Below are 17576 nucleotides of genomic sequence, written 5' to 3'. Positions count from 1 at the left end.
AAGACTATCAATATATTTCAGTTAAATACTGCTAATTCTCAGGTTATTTAAGATGGCAAGCAAATGGCTTGGCAAGAACAATCCAGAATGACTGATAAGGCACAGCACATAGAGACTGCAGGACATGCCATATCTTTGCATTATGAATCTGAATAATCAAGCATTATGCTAAGACTGATTATTTCCCTAGTGGCACGCGAAGTCCCCTAGCAGGCACATATCTTCATTTCCTCTTAGGCTCTTCTGTGTTTGGCATAATATAACCCACTAAACACTATTAAATGAATAGCTGCAAAGGTAAATGAAAACAATAACCAAACCATTAAAGGTACTGAAGCCAATTCAAACACGCAGGTATGCTTGACATTTCTTTTATTCAAAGGCTGTTTCCTAAATATCCAAATGGCCATTGAGCATTCGTTACACATCAGCATGTTGATGGTAGCATCCACATTTAATGTCAAAAGAGCCACTTCTTAATCTTCAAACAGTGTGGCAGGTGTAGCTGCAAATCTCATAGCTTTAGGAGGTTGAAGCAAGCGTTGATTTGATAGATGGAAGTTTATGCCTTTTCTCCTTTTAAATAAGCTCATTCTTTTGGTAGCAAGCACTTAAGGGATTCCCCAAATATTTGCAAACATTTCTGTCAGATAGCATCACCGTCACCATATGATTTAAACAAGCATGTATTCATCACACTTAAACCAGATGTCATCTGAGTAGATGAGAAATGAATCATTTGCTCCTGACAGCTTGTTTATTTCTGGCAACACTTTCCAGCAAGGATTGTCTGAATGCACAACACACTTTCCTCATCTCTCGACCCAGGAATGAAAGTCCAACTGCTAGAGGAAAAAGCCTTTCTTCAAGGTGGTGCTCTTTAAAGACAGAGTCTCTTTCGCCTAAGACTAAGGGATGTGTGGCAAGAAAAAAGATGGAGTTTTAGAGATTGAGGCTCTCTGTATGGCATAAGAATGATGATAATTCTGTTACTATCACCACCTTCAGTTCCTACCTGAAGGATCATGAAAGAGCAGCACCCAGTAATTAAATACGCCAGGAATGGTACTAAGCATTTTGCCAACAAGATCTCATTTAATCCTCACAACTGGAGACTTTGGTATCTTCTCTTTGAACACACAGCTGAGAAGACCAAGGGATGGGGAGGACCTGGGTAAACTGCTCAAGGACTCCCAGGGAGTAAGCTAGAGATCAATCAATGATCTAGCAAAGGCTCTGCTAGACTGTTGGCTTTCAGGTTTTGCGCCAACAAGCTGAAGCTTCTAACTTCCTCTTCCTTATTTGTGGGACTAGGGTGTTTGGGTAGTGGAATAAACTAAGGATCTTTCTAGTTTTTGAGTTCTAAAAAAAAAAAAAGAAAGAAAGAAAGAAAGAAAATTAAAAGTAAGCACTTCCCAACAGCCCTAAAACAATTCCTACAATATTCATAATCATTCACAAACATTTGTATCCTACTGTAGGAAGTTAACTTTTCAATAAATAGAACTCTTTGTTTTGTTTGTTTACAACTCTTAGGCAAGAAAATGGATGGCAAAAGCCTTTTAGTGCAAATGCCCTGAAGAATAAAGGACATTTGCAAATTTCCTCTAGGGGGAAGGTTAGGGCAAATGAACAGAGAAAGGTTATGTAGGTATATTTGCCATAGAGAATTATCACAAGGGGCATCTTACAGACCCCGAGGCAACAGAGTGGCTTAAAATAATGACTGTTCTAATAATGAGGATAAAGAGGAGGAGGGAGATAGTGAAGGAATGATTGGTGAGGGCTGCCATTCTGCAATATTAAGGTCTTTTTGATAAATCCTGTAGATCTGGGCCAGTTCCTGGGTTGGAAGGTCACAATTCAAATGGCCAGAGGAACTGCAGTGTCAACTTTAAATGATATCTCTCCTTGCCACAGGCCTAGGAGGAGGTGGCATTTAGAGAAACATATTGACTATCAGTGATGCCCTCTGTACGTATATCACCTGCTTCTCTCTCTCCAGGGTAAGGATATGAAGATGAGAGAGCCTTAGCTGTACAAAGTTGGCTGGTGAATGAGAAAACCTCTCAAGAGCTACACCAGAGATAAGGGAAATGTGTCTTTTTCAGGGATCATTGCAATTTAATTCATTTCCATCCCACTAGTATGTCATGGGTTTTAGAATGCTCCTCCTTTTTCACAATTCAACCAAGATTATACCCTCCTCCCACTTAGGAGGGGAATCTCCTCTTATGGGAATAAATTGCTAATAATCAGAAATCTCTTTCTTATTTATTTCTTTCTTTTTTGAGAGAGAGAGAGAAAGAGCAAGTGGCAGGAGAGGGAGAGACAGAGAATCTTAAGCAGGCTCCATGCCCAGCCCAGAGCTTGATGCAGTACATGATTTCAACCAAGAGTTGGATGCTTAACTGACTGAGCTACTCAGGTGCCCCCAGAAAATCTTTTCTAAGAATAAATGTCAATATTATAGAATGCATATAGACAGAAACTGCAGAGGTAACATTTGTATTAGGGTGGTGAGATTATAGGAGAATTTTTTTTATATTTTATATTTCCATTTATATGGCTATAATACTGTTTTAACCATCTATGCAGAAGTTGAGAGGGGGAAGCTAATTTGGTAATTTGGTATAATATTAATTGATTTGCAACAATGTAACTCCCACACATGACTCTCCATAAGCAAAAGCAAGTCTCTATTATATGTATTCTCTGGGATCACCCATGGGAAGGATGTGAATTTCTGACAGTCTTAAATGTGACAGCAGCCTTTTAGCATGTAGACGAGTACAGTAATTTGGCAGCAAACTCAAGACTCATGCTCACCAGACTGGTAGATCGGAAATAAATCACAGATGTCAGACACATGCTCTCTTAGAAAGGAGAGAATTGATAAGGTGCCAAACTCCATCACACCCACACCGTTCTTGTTCCAATTGATAGAACCTCTCACCCTTGAAATTCTGACAAGTACTATTAGGAGAAGAGACTCTAACTCATATCTCTTCCTGACTCTTTATCCATCTTTCCAAACAGTTTCTATCTGAGCTCAGTCTCAGGCTCATTTAATTATGACATCTGAATCAATACTCCATACTATATCCAGCCTGCACTAGCTTCTCGGCAGTTTCCAATATCTGTGACAGCCTTTCTAAAAATGTTCATCTTCTCATTTTGAAGAGAATGTATCCAGCTTAACATTAGGTATCTATTTATTTTTAGTTTTTGAAATCCTTTGTTATTTACAGGCCTAATAAGATGTAACACACATTTTCAAAAAATATACTGCATTTTCTGAACTCAGATTCACTTTTTGTCTCTGGAATGCTAAGCTAAGGACTCCAAAAATGGAAATGAAGCCAATGGCAATTTAAATAAATTACAACAAGTCGACAATAACCTGCCTTGGTGATATTTTAAATGAAACGTATTCAATGCAAAATATCAGAAGGCTTTAGGATATCTTAAGAGATTTTTTTTTTTTTTTTTTAACTGGAGTGGGGTTTTAGATACTTGTATGTAAAGGAGCATACCATGAGGGAGGTTGAACAAAAAGATTGCACAAAAATTAAGTGCTAACTAAATCTGGAGCTTGAATTGTTGAAGTAAACAGGACCAGTTAACCTGAATCAATGTTCTACAAACACAGAATATACACCTAAAGAGGATTTAGGTTGAAAAACTCTCTTAAGATGTAATATATGGTTATGATTATGCACTAAGAAAATATATAAGGCCTTGAATCAGAATACTTTGAGCTCATCCCCGTGGATCAAATCTGTGAGCCTAGCACAAATTATCTGGAGTCAGTGTCCTTGTTCATCAAATGTTCATAAGGAAGAGAGAGCCCAGAATGATAAACCTTCAATTTTCAAAGTTCTGTGATTAGAAGGAGATCTCAGTTGTGTGTACTTAGGTCTTTAATGTATTCATTATGAAATTTTTAGTCACTTTTTATAAGATATAGGCCTTGTGAGTCTATAAGCTATAGGCCTATGGGTATCTATAGATTATATAGGCCTATATGTGTGTATGAGGCAAATTCCTATACATGTCTCTAAGGCCTTATAGGCTTCTATGAGTCGGTATGGTTTTAGGCCTATATGTATCTATATAGTACAGGCTTCTAAGAGTAAGCCAACATGTGTCCACAAAGGGTAGGCCTATGAGTGCATTAGGTAAGGAGCTCTGTGTGTCTGCATGTGTTTTTTTTTAAACATTTTATTTATTTATTCATAAGAGACACACAGAGAAGCAGAGACATAGGTGGGGAGCCTCCTGCGGGACTCGATCCTAGGACCCCAGGATCATGACCTGAGCCAAAGGCAGACACTCAACCACTGAGCCACCCAGGTGCCCCAAGCTCTGTGTTTATAAGATATATGCCTTTTTGTATCTATAATATATAGAACTATTTGTATCTAAAAGGTATGAGGCAATGCATATCTAAGGTTTAGGTTTCTATATATCTGTATAAGATACAGGCCTCAAGGGCAGCCCAGGTGGCTCAGCAGTTTAGCACCGCCTTCAGCCCAGGGCCTGATCCTGGAGACCCAGGATTGAATCCCACATCGGCCTCCCTGCACGGAGCCTGCTTCTCCCTCTGCCTGTGTCTCTGCCTCTCTGTGTATGTGTGTCTCTCATGAATAAAAAAATAAAATCTAAAAAAAAAAAAAAAAGATACAGGCCTCAAATGTCTTGAAAATGTCTGCATGGGGTCAGAATTAGTTACATTGCCTTGATAAGATACCCTCTAGTTTTCTGAATAAAGTGCAAATTTACCCCCAGAAACAAAAGAGTCATACACAGACACAGGCATACTCACTCACATATATATGTAAAATTATTTTTTGAAAGTCTCAGAGAAAAGTCTGTATAAAATATAGGGACTTATATAGTAACATAAGTTACAGGTAAGTTCTTTTTATCGTGAGGAATATAAAAAGAGATTATAGAAAATCTTTTTAATGACACTTTGTAAGCTGTCAAATCAAAGTCAATTGTTTGGTGACCATTTTTAGTGCACCTACCAAAAGAGGAAAAAAATATCCTTTATATCTTTCCCCTAAGAACACTTAGTTTTACTGCCACTGGCAGGACTTAAAATCTTTAAGCTTGGCATTGTCCTAATGGAGAAACAGCCACGATGATTGGTTGCCTTTGGGAATGATACGTGATTGATGAGTGCTCAAATGTTCTCATGTAGGAAATTTAAGGTCTAATACAACTTGACAGATGCCTCAAACAATAACATTAGTAGTTTACATTTATTATTGTCACTATCTTTTCAAACTTCGTGATTAGACCACTATTGTATTTATGTGACAACATATTATTTCTTGCTCAAACCATTATAGCCATCTCAGAGAAGCAACCAAAAGTCTTTTTCACAAAACACACAAAAAAAATCTTCAAAGTATTTTATGGATTGTTGCATATTTTTATAGCTTCTAATAACTAAGTTCTAGCAGTTACCAAAGTGTGCGTCACTATATAAGCACTTATGATTGACCACAGTATAAAACTTCATCTCATTTCCCATACGTGCACATGATAATCATTTATGAATCCTAAATATATCCTTCAATATACTTCCTAAAATACTCTCTCTATATTTTTTGCTTATAGGAAAGAATGGAGAGAAGAGGGCAAAATCTATTTTTCTACTTTTAAACTAATTTCCCATCATTTACAGAGCACTCAACTTGTACATTTTCACATACTGGAAGAAATAGAGTTATCTAGGTCTGGCTTCTTAAACTATGACTTTACCATGACTGCAAAATATCTTCTAGTACCATAAAAAAATTGTTAGACCCTTCTATCATAGTCTGATTGGTTAGATGTGTTTTGTCTACTCAGAGTTCTACATAGAGGGATGTTTTTGTTCAGACATGTCAGCACTGAAAGCCATCCAAGATTCATTTATCTAGATTGGGATGGTTTTCTGATGTCTGAATCTATGAAGAAAATCTGTGTAATTTCAGTTCTTTGAATGTCCTACATCACATTATCACGTGCAGATCCAAAGGTGGACAGAGTTAGCATAAGAAACAGTGTAATACAGCAGAAAGAGCCCTTACTTAAGGCAATCATTTAAATTATTTTCCAAACCTAGAGGTGTCTGGGTGGCTCAGTCGCTTGAGTGTCTGACTCTTGATTTCAGCTCTGGTCATGATCTCAGCATCGTGGGATTCAGTCTCATATCAGGCTTCCTGATCAGCGAGGAGTCTGCTTGTCTCCCTCTCTGCCCTAACCCCACTCACACACACTCTCTCTCCCTCTTTCTAAAATAAATAAATCTTGAAAAACAATTCCAAACCTAGACATTTATTTCTTTCTAGAAAAAAGGTTTCATTAACTATGTCACTAGGACAGCTGGCATAAAAACTGTGACTGTTCCAGGCTAATTGGGACATACAGTCACACTGTGGTAATTGGGTGGGCAAACATTTGCTCATCATTCAATGTCTCCAGGCCAAGTTTTCTTATCTTTATTACATTAAATAATATATTACTCATCAATTTCTTTTGGTCCTACAGGTTTGCAAATTGTGGATAATCCTCAATAGTAGACAACTGGAAAAATATGTACATGCTAAAAGCAATATGGTGTACATAGGTAACTATTCTCCAAATATTCTATAACTTCATTTCAACACATAACCTGTTAGAAGTTTGAGCTAACTAGAAAATCATTTGTTTATATGGAGAAGATCTGGTTTCTGTTGACTGCAAACTTAATCAGTCTTAGGTTTCATTAGTGGAAGTCAAGCCTTGAGAACACTGGAGAAGGCAGGTCCTCTATATTCATCCTTGGCCAGTCCTCCATACCTGGAAGAGTACATCCAGAATGACCTGAAGCAATTCCAGATATAACCTAAGGAGATCATGTCATTTCTGGAGAGGTAGAAATAAGTAGGGATACTTAGACTAGAAAAGAAGACATTACACCAATCTTTATAAAACTGAAGTGCTGTGATGTGGAAAAGAGATTTAGAGTTCCAAAGACTAAGACAATAGCCAACTGATTGAAGTTACATGGACAAAATTTGCACCAATGTATAGAATTCCTTTCTAATATTCTATTATGTTCACAAATAGAAAAAGATGCCTATAAGGGAGTGGGACGGGGGTGGGCTTATCACTTACACTGTTCAAGCAGCAACTGGACTCTTCCATGGGGGAGAGAAAGCAATGAATGAGATCAGGGGTTTCCACATTGTATTCTGCAGCATCTGAGGAGGGTCCACAGAAGTACCTCTGGGGATAGTGAGGGGTTAGGATGGTGAAGAGGACTCTAAGCCTCCAATTCTGATTTAACCAGAGCACCTCTGCTTCTGTTAGTCATTAAGCTGTTTTGGGTTTTGCTTATTTGTTTGCTTGATATAAGTGTTCTGCATAGTGTGTCTTTTGGATAAAAATGGGTAGAAAAAGCTTCTATTAAAAAATATGTTTTAAAATCACTGAAGCCAAAGCTTCCTTACAACTATAGGTTGTGGGGGTCTTTGATTTTAAATATAAGGAAGATGCCCACTGTGAACATCTTCATTTTCATTCAGCTTTCTGGTAGTTCAGCTCTCAGATTAACTCTTGGTTTATATCTCCCAAAAAACAGACTAAAAAAAAGATGTAGCTGGAACTGTTTGGTCTTCAAATGTTATACCCTATGTGTAAAAAACATATGAGTGAGCCAAAAGGTGTAAGACACTCAAACATTTGATTAAGGATGCAAGTTAGTAACTATGAAGCTATACTTGTTGAGGATAAGATACAATTCAGGTAACAAAGATGTGGTTGTATGTGTTTTCTTTTTATTCACCTCTGGAAACCCAGTTGTCAAATAGGTCTAAAAAAGAAAAACTAAATTTAAAGAACTAAAGTGAAATTTGACTATAAGACTTCATTTTTGTTGTATGTAGTTTCAAAATTTCATTAAAATTTTCTTTTAGGGAACCTAACTGTCTGAACATCCTTCTTTATCTCTATGTCTTGACCCATTAGCCTGACATACTTGGTTTACATATCATGTTGTGGTTTTATTTTTTTAAATTTTTTAAAAGATTTATTTTTTTATTTATCCATGAGAGATACACACACACACACACAGAGAGAGAGAGAAAGAGAGAGAGAAAGAGGCAGAGACACAGGCAGAGGGAGAAGCAGGTTCTGTGCAGGGAGCCCGATGTGGGACTTGATCCCAGGACTCCAGGATCATGCCTTGGGCTGAAGGCAGGCTCTAAACCGCTGAGCCACCCAGGCATCCTTCATGTTGTGGTTTTAAGGATTCTCAGCAAACTTTTAAAAAATAATCAGATGACTCATACTCTGAGACTCTGGGACTCATTGAAAACTGGAAGTGATGGGGCACCTGGGTGGCTCCGTGGCTTCTGCTGCTAGAAAGATTGCTATGCCCCATCAATATCCAGCTATCATTCACTCAGCCACATAGTCAATACCCAGTCCTGAGAACCTGTGGTGACAGCCAGACCACATACCTGCAAAGAGCTGGCAGTCTACTTAGGAAGACCAGGCCTAATCACACAACTTGGTATGTGTTACTTTGTTATATATCTAAAGTGTCTCATCACTTCAGAGATAAGTGAGGGATAGAAAGGTATGGGCAGGCTTTGTGGCAGTGATGGAATTGGGAGTCCAATCTCTAAACACAGGAGGGACTTCTTGAGTGTTTTATATACTCTTATTTTATAGCATTTATCACACTGGATTTTATCTGTTAACCTGTCTGTCTGCCCTCAAAGACTGTAAGATACTTGAGGCTAATAGCCATGTCTTTGTATTCCAAATGCCTCAGAACAAGGATTTTTCCAAGTTCTTGGAGAAAAATCTCTCTTACAACCATTATTGCTGCATAGAAATTAGAAGTAATTTGCTATAATTTTTGTAAAATTGGGGCCCATTACTTGCATGGTCCTCTTCCAAGTCTCTGCTGTTAATTTTGTATTGCTATTTTTTTTTTCTTTTTTTCCCCTTAAGGAGGATCTTCCAAATTGTAATGCTTCAGTCCCTACAAAATCTAGATTCATCCCTGGATAAAAAAGAATTCAATTGGTTTAACTCAGAGAAAAGCAAGGTCTTTTTGTAAGGAAGAGAGACTGTACTGCTTAAGAAGATGGGCTCTGGAGTCATATTGCCTGGGTTGGAAATCTGATCTATGTCACTTATGAGCTGCATGACCTTTGGGTCTGTTACTTAACTGCTTAAGGCTGTGATTTCCTCAGTTCCTAGCTAAAAGGAATAGTAGCATCCACATTATGAGCCTGCATTCTTTCATTTAACTGTATTTGCTGAGTACAAAAAGGTGCCTGGCCAAGGACAGTGAATCAACAAATGACATCTTCACAGTAGCAGGAGAAAATGTTGGTTGAAAAGTTACTTTTTATTCAAACTTTCACATGACACTGTGAAATGTAGAATCTGTATCTTAGTTGGTTAGACTTGTGTAATGCTAAAGGGAAGAGAAAAAAAAATCAGAAATCTGGATACACTTTAGACATGGCAGTGAACCAAGAGCATTGCCCAGCTTGACTTCTCAAAATGAGACTCCAAACTGGAGATTTAAGACCTCACCTCTGTCTTATGGCCCTCATAGTAGGAGCATATTTCACGTGAAATTCTCCAAGGGAGTCCTGATCTACGAGGCAGTCGTTGGTCAGCAACTATACGTAGGGAAAAATGCATTCCCTCCCAAGAGGGGAGGTCAAGAATGTGTGTTGCTAGCAGCCAGGTATTTCTCATGGAAAAAGTCCATTACCTGCAGAACTCTCTCTGGTGGTTCGGCAGAGTGCTTCTAGCAAGTAGTACAGCTGGATGCACAATGCATTTGTTTCCACACCTTTTAATTAAGGTTTTATCTAGAGCTTTAAGTTGAATTTTTTTATGGCAGAGAGGCAACTTCTTGAGTGTTAACAGTCTCACTGTTTTGCAGCAGAAGCAAGGGAGCTGCATATGCCAATAAAGCTATCCTTGGATGTATATATCTTCAAACTATGTGAGGAAGAAGCCAAGTTTAATGGCAAGAGGAAGTCGGTAGTTCTGAAGATTTAAGAGACAGGTCACATTTGTGAATTGGGCATAGTGTGCCTACCCATTTGAATAGAAATGATTTTCTCAAAGTTCTGTTCAAAATCTTTTTTGAGTACTTACTTTTTCCTTATTTTTTTAAAATCTGCGATTTAATCCAGAACAAAGACTAACAACAGAAATACTAAATAATTCAGGTTAAAAGTTCTACTTCCAGCATTGAATTGTTCATACTGGCAGCCTGTGTTATACAAATTAACTTAATGATGGTGTAATCAGTGCTGCATTCCACTTGACATGAGCACAGTCTAAGTTTCCCCTCTTCCGTTCTTTTCTTTTTATTAATATAACAGAAAGAAAATCATTTTTGCTTTGTTTCAGATTCAACAAACCACTGATCTAAAAAAACAAGGGAAAGTGAATCTTCTTCCTTTTCAAACCCTGGGTAACCTTGGCAGCACATATGCGTCCATTAAAGGCAAACAAGGCTGTAAATAACAATTATTTCCCATTCATAAAAGCTGCCTTGACAGTCCCCAAAATAACAAATTACAAGTAAATAGCCCCCAAGAGGTTTTAAAGCACTTTACTCATTCTGAACCTGTTTTGATGTTGTCTTCTTAGGGTGGAATTATTAACTCTTTTGAAGAACTACAGCCAAGTTTGTGATTTCTGGGAGTTCTACCTAAGCAAAGGTGGAGCAGAAAAATCCACTGTAAAAGTTTTTTGAAAGATTAAGACAGCTGAGAATTTTTTTTTTTTTAGTTTGAAAATCTTAATTTTATCTTGTTATAGATAAAATGAGAATCGGTCCATTTTCCTTTGGTGGCCTCCTATGAACTGCAACTGGCCAGAATTCTTCTTTTACTAGCCCTTGATCTGCTGAAGAGGTCCATGTAGGTATTCATCAACTACTAGCCAGATTGTACAGAGTAGAGGAGTGACTTGTGCAAATGTTAGGAGTTGGCTCATATGGATGACTGCAATGAATTCATAAATTCAGCTAGCACTGAGAGGTAAGTGGTCCAATTGCCATGCTTTCTTTTAAAATGTTTTCTTTTAATTTGAGTATAGTTGACACATGATGTTACACTAGTGTCAGATGCATAAGACAGTGATTCCACAGCTCTGTAGGTTATGCTATGCTCACTCCAAGTGTAGCTACCATCTATCACTATCCGACACTATTATAGTACTATTGACTGTATTCCCTATGCTGTACCTTCGATTCCTGTGACTTATTCATTCTGTAACTGGAAGCCTGTACCTCCCACCCACCAACATATATGTGGAATCTGAAAAGCAAAACAAATGAATAAACAAACAAAAAGCAGCTAAGATATTCTGAGTGCCTTAAACTCAGAAATACGTTCTACTTCCTTTATGTTTTCACTATAAAAAGATAATAAAGAAACTTAATATATATTGCCTGTTCTTGGGAAACTAATGGGGTGTCTGAATACATTATTTCTTTTGATTCACTTGCCTTTAATTTACTATATCTACTGAATTCCTGTAGTGTTGGTATAGGAATAGAAATAGAGTGTTGGCATAGGTAATCCTACAGAGTTCATATAGGATGAGTGCAACTAAACTTTACATGCATGTGAGGCAGGGAATGAAGGTAAAGTAGAAAGGGCTCTCATCAGTCCAAAAGTGGCTGTGTGATTCTCTGAGCTGCGGTTGTCTTCATTGTAAAAGACTCTGCCCAGTTCCGTAATTCTCTGCTTATGGTCCTAGTAACACAGTGCTCATGCAATAGAACTGTCATCCCAGGCACTTCCAGGCAGATGCTCTTCAAAGATACTAAAATAAGACGAGGCGATAAAGATGAATCAAGGGTTAGTTAGATGAGTGGTTTGCACAATGCACAATCAAAGAGCACCCAATTGTGAAAACTCTTGAACTATATAACTAGATTTTTATTCTGTTTTGATATAATAACAGAGTCCCTAAATGGAATTATACTTAAGACCGAGAAGAGGCAGCTGATGGTAATGCAGGTATAATTCTATCAAGAAATTCAGCTGGAGCCATAATGAGGAATTAGATGGTCAGGTAGTTTGATCTGTACACATATCTACTCTTTTCAGAAAATGGTAATTTCTTCAATTATTTAAAAAATAATTCCCATAGTTTCTTTTTATGAGCATATTTCTTTATCCCCAGTGGCTGCATGACCCTGCTATTATTTTGTCCTGCTACCTTATCACAGAAACAGATATTCTGAAACTGTTCTGGCTTTCAAATATTATAGCTTGAATTGCAGATTTTCAGGCTAAAATGCTTTGCACCATCACTACAATACTTCTGACAGTAAAACAGGAGTTTCACCTGCTCAAAACCAGAGCTGCTTCTGCCTAAGGCACTGAGAAGGAATCTGATAGTTAATAATTAGGGACACTTCATTCTTATCCTTCAACAAAGGCAATTATTTCAGTTTTGAATACTGGGGTTACATTTTTATGTTGCAGTTTATTCAAAGAGATGTTTGTAAAATACCTAAAATCCAGAGGGCCTTTAATTTTCTCTTAGATTATTCCAAGATGCTAAACTCGTACTTTATTATCTGTCTATCTATCTATCTATCTATCTATCTATCTATCTATCTATTTATCTATCTATCTATCATCTATCTATCCATCCATTGGAAATTTATTGTACAAATGCTGCAGAGAACTACAAATTATCACTCTGTTTTTGTCTTCTGGTAATAACAGACTAGCACTTTAGATGTAGGGATTTGGGACTGGGGCATAATTAGAAGAAAGCCTGACCCTTGACAGCAGTATTCTGATACCATATTTTCCCCCAAGAAGAAAAACTATAAAGAATATGCATAATCACTATTAATTAAATAATAGTTTGGCAGTCAGTACTCTTTAAGATTTAATCAGTAGTTACCACACTAAATGAAAATTCAAGTAGACAGTCTTAGACAGTACATCTGCTGATTATTGGATTAACCATATGAAATCTCTGTTTTTGCAGGTCAAAAACAGTTGAATATTGGCATCTTCATATGATTCAACACCCCAGTTGGATTTAGATGAACTCTTTAACATTTCATATAGATTTTATAACTTTGTAAGTCATAGCTGCAGCCACTCTAATTTAATTCCTAATTAAATGGTTTATTTATCTAGCGTATTATGGACATTTCCCCTAAATGACATGGCTTAGCACTGAACTCTTCAATCAGTAAGTTAATGTGGATGCTGGATAGTTTTTGCATCGCTGCTCATTAGTGACTCTGCTTTGGTTTTAGTCCTGGGGGTAGAGAAGACTCACAGATTTTAATATCACCTGGAGTTGTTTCTGAGATTCCCATCAGTGCTCAGGCAGCTACCTATCAGGGCAAAGTCCTGATAGTGGAGTTATTTTTATCTTTGGATGAGCTATAAGAGACTTAAATTTATGAAACAATTATTGGACACTCGCTGCTTACATGTTCTAAGAACTCGTGTTCTTCTCAGTATTCATCATATACAGCACGATTCATAGTTCATTGCAAACACTAAACTTATGCAATGGGAATATTCCTTGAGCAAGAAGTAAATAAATCACTGTGGTAAAATTCAATTAGATTAAATCTGCTGTTCCTTGGTACAGTAGCAGAGGAGCAGTGATGCCTGAAAGCACAATCATGTGGCCCCTGGTTTGGAACAAGTCCACCATGCTTTGCCCTTGGAAACTAAGAAAGAGTAGGACATGCTTTGTGAATGAGCTTGTATTGTAGTGGAAAGAATCAAAGAAAAACTTGGCCTTCTTCCCTCAGCACTTCCACAAAGACACAAAATGTGCACTGAAGGGCACAGACAGGAGAAACCTTTCCAATTTAAGCTCTAGGGAAAAAGTCTGCTTTGTCTTCCTTGGAAACTCACAAAGATACCAGTGTGGGTTTAAGGATTGTCAAATTTCCCTTCAATCTGGAACAAGCTAAGGGCCTCAGACATCCCTAGTCACTTATGGGTCACAGAGAAAGAAAAGCTGTGGTGGAGAGTCCACGGACAGGACTTAGGGATTGTTCGCATTTCAGGACACCAGAAGAGTGCTCTGATCTACTGAGAAGCAGATGGAAAGAGAAGAGAGAGGGCGGGAGGGAGACCTGTGTGGCTTCCAGCATTCAGGTGGGCTTCAGCATTTCTCTACAGTTCTTAACAGAAAGGAGTACATTAGTTCTGAATTTTACATTGTGAAAGAAGACATTTTCTAAAATTGAAAATCTCAGATATGAAAACAACCACCTGTAGTTTCTTCCATTTTGAGTGAGGTGTGTCGACATGGATTTTCACTTGAAGTTTTCCTTACTTTTTTATGATGGGGAAAAAGCACAAATTTTCTTTGGTGATTAAAACATGCATATCCAGACAATACTATCTGTGAACTGCTCAATGGTGACACTCAATAATTGAGTAGGTGCCAGAAACAATGGCAGATCACTTGATAGCTTTGCATTTTGTACATCAAATGCAGCTGATTCTTCTTATAATATAGATTAAGAAAGGAGAGGAGGCTGGGGTGGGAAAGAAAAATTCCCCATCCACCAACAACGCAGTTGGGTAGCGACAACACTGGATTATAGGAATAGGAGTTGCAGTTGGTTGCAAAATTAAATATGTTCAACTGCAGAAGTGGAATGCTTTGTTACTTATACTGTCAACTTATTTAAGGAGTATCTTGTCCTCAAAGGACAAGGAGAATCTTTTCACTAGTACAGAGGCATCCAGAATGAAATTCTGAGAAATGACTGTACAAATGCTAGATCACTGATTGTAAAACAAAAATATTATACATGACTTTTTAATATCTCCTAGGAGGGACATAATAAGAAAAATATATTTGCTTTCCAGGAAAACACATCAAATAAGGTAAATGATTCAATATGTAAGAAAAAATTTCCATTAATATTCTTCATAAAATTGTTTCATAAAGAAGCTTACATATGAAAATAATTTTTCACTTAAATAGATTTACTCTTTGATGTTAATAGACTTAGCTACTCAAATTAATTTTGAATTTTGCAAAAAACAATATAAAACATTGGCTTTGTTATGATCTATGAAATTATTTTTTAATATTTCTTTGTACCCTTGAGCAATTTAAAATCTATGAAGTAATACATTCTTCCATAGGAAACAATCACTGTGGTGATTCTGAAACCTTAATTTTTATATTAAACAAAAGCATTAGGCTTTTGAGTTTATCGAGGCAATGAAATGAGATACACAATTGCCTTGAAATATTATCTGCAAGTAATAAAATGTTTAGAGATGACTTAATTGTTTTTATATAAAAAAATGTGGACTTTTAATCCATTATAGTTGAGGTGTGAATTCCGTAAATTAATGCAGGTAAATACTTCAGCTAAGTGCTCTCGGGTGAATTGCAATTAAATTTAAGACCTATAATTTAACAAGATAAAGTCACCTCTAACTTACTCTTTGTTAATTTCAAACAAGGGGAATTAAATGTCATTACTAAAATTAGGCACTACAGAGTTATAACATTCTATTTGCAATATTTTTCAGTCTCTATCAGTTTAGTTGGTGGTATACAAAGTTATAGAATTTGCCATTAAGAGTTCTATTAAATAATTCTAGGATTTCATAAAATTCTCTCCATAAATGGAAAACTCATGGCTAACCCCTCAAATTGCCAATATATCTGAAATGAAGACAGTATCAAAGGTCTCATTATAAAGTTGTTAGTTTCAGTCTGATATCTGCAAATGGACTTTGATCACTTTCAAACTTCCCTTTCTAAATTTATTGCAAAGGTACAGAGTATTTCACTTGCCAAACCAATTCAATACAATTCAAACTGAAAGCATTAAGGTGATAGGACAATGACTTTATGTATTGAATAAAAATACTTCAGTGAATCTAAAAGGAAACAAAAATTGACCACATCCATACTTGCAAAGTACAGTGTGAGTTACGTTGGTATAAAGATACATTATGATTCATTCCGAATTGTCTCTTTGGCAACTTTACCCTGTTGCAAGCTGATGTTAAGCTGTTTTTTTCCGCCAAATGTCCAAAATGATTGATCTATAAAAATGAAATTATGTGTTCATTAAGGCTTTTCTATTATAAAAATTTAGACAAATCTAACATTTTCTAGCAAATGAAAAGAGTGCATTGCAATAGGAAGTCCAAGCTTCATCATGATTATAGTCCATTCCTTGGCATGTCAACTAACAAAATGTATTGAATTTAAAATCAAAGGCATATTTCTGTCATAGATAAATGAACCATGGGATATATTATGACCCATATTTGGGGAATTTTAGACATTATACATGTAAAGATTTCCATTGCAAATAGCATGTTTACCAATAACATATAATGATATTAGCTAACTGAAGAAAGGTTCTGATGGCATAAGTAGAGCTATACTTATGCTATACATTTTAGACGATCTTAACATATCAAAAATAAGTAGGATTGGAAATTTGCCATATATGATCCCCATATCTTTAAGTGCATAGTTTCAAATTCCTTTAAAACTGCTCCATATGATAGGAAGAAAACCGGATCTGCCCAAAAGACAGGGAGGAAGGAAGGAAAGAAGGGAGGGAAGGAGAAAGAGAGGACAAAGCTAAAGAAGTTGTAGTTTAATAAACAACATTTGATAAAGCAAGGATTTGCAATGGACCCCCATGTTCTACAAAGACTTAAAAATATGTAATTATCTTTAAAAAGTGCTACATTTTAAAAAAGGAGATAGAGTGATTATTGACAAATAAAATGCCCTTGAATGAGTCTGAGATTTTGAGCCTGAGGACAACTAACAACAGCTGTAGGAGGCACTGAGTAATGCTAGCGTGCTCACTGAAGATAAAAGCGCATTAAAAAGAAGAATACTACATGAAGAAAGAAAAAAGAAATTAAAAATTAAACATAAAATTGGTCAAGCCATAAAAATATAATTAAAAAAGTCCTCTGAGGCATTCTATCATGATTAACATAAAAAGTTGTAACATTTTCAATTAAAATGGGAGATAATTCATTATAAAATGAAATGTAGGCCCCTCCAAATATGGTTTCATATAGGTCCTTTCAGAGATCACCAAAAAGGCTTCTTTGAAACAACATTACCAGGAAAGAATATTTTGAAATATCTTGATGTTATGTTTTAAATGTCAATTACAATAGATATTTGTCACAATTAATATATCACATCTACTCAGCAAAGGACAGTGACCATTTACTATAAATGATTATTTTGAGGAAGAGTTGGTTATGTCTTTTGTGATTATCTTGATATTTTAAGCAAAAGCTGATTGTTTTACTTGCATGATAGGTAAACTGACTCCAAGTAGCAGATATCTTATACTTCTTAAGCAGAAGGTAGTAATTTTCAGAAATCCTAAGTCCTCAAGGACTGATTTGGCACTCATATTTTGGACTGATTAGTCATAATGTGCCTAATATATATTGGGACTTCAATAAAAATTGAATGAAGTTCCTAAAGCTGTACTTTCCTTATATTAGTTTCCACCAAAAACTCTTCCTAGCTTTATC

The 17576-nt window shown here is 36.5% G+C and overlaps 1 protein-coding gene across 11 annotated transcripts in view; it reads right to left on the bottom strand.

Moving 5' to 3' along the window:
- LOC144313251 (uncharacterized) overlaps positions 1-17576 on the bottom strand; it is a 270639-nt gene that overhangs the window by 133249 nt on the left and 119814 nt on the right. For 3 of the 11 annotated variants that reach the window (XR_013378974.1, XR_013378969.1, XR_013378967.1), the window contains 2 exons: positions 15966-16100; positions 9462-11853 (listed from right to left, as the gene is read on the bottom strand). The exons of 3 other annotated variants lie outside the window; for them this stretch is intronic. Coding sequence is in view for 1 of the 8 variants with exons in the window: in XM_077896414.1 (XP_077752540.1) it covers positions 11693-11853; positions 16044-16100 (218 nt within the window). In the remaining 7 variants the exon portion in view is untranslated. Of the gene's footprint in view, positions 1-9461; positions 11854-15965; positions 16101-17576 lie in introns of those variants that run through there. 5 more of the 11 variants (XR_013378976.1, XR_013378973.1, XR_013378966.1 and 2 more) reach the window with 2 other exon arrangements.

This window comes from Canis aureus, chromosome 1, assembly GCF_053574225.1.
Source record: "Canis aureus isolate CA01 chromosome 1, VMU_Caureus_v.1.0, whole genome shotgun sequence".
In the NCBI taxonomy this organism is placed as follows: Eukaryota; Metazoa; Chordata; class Mammalia; order Carnivora; family Canidae; genus Canis; species Canis aureus.
The sequence above is the reverse complement of the archived record's forward strand: the minus strand, read 5'-3'. Positions and strand labels throughout refer to the sequence as shown.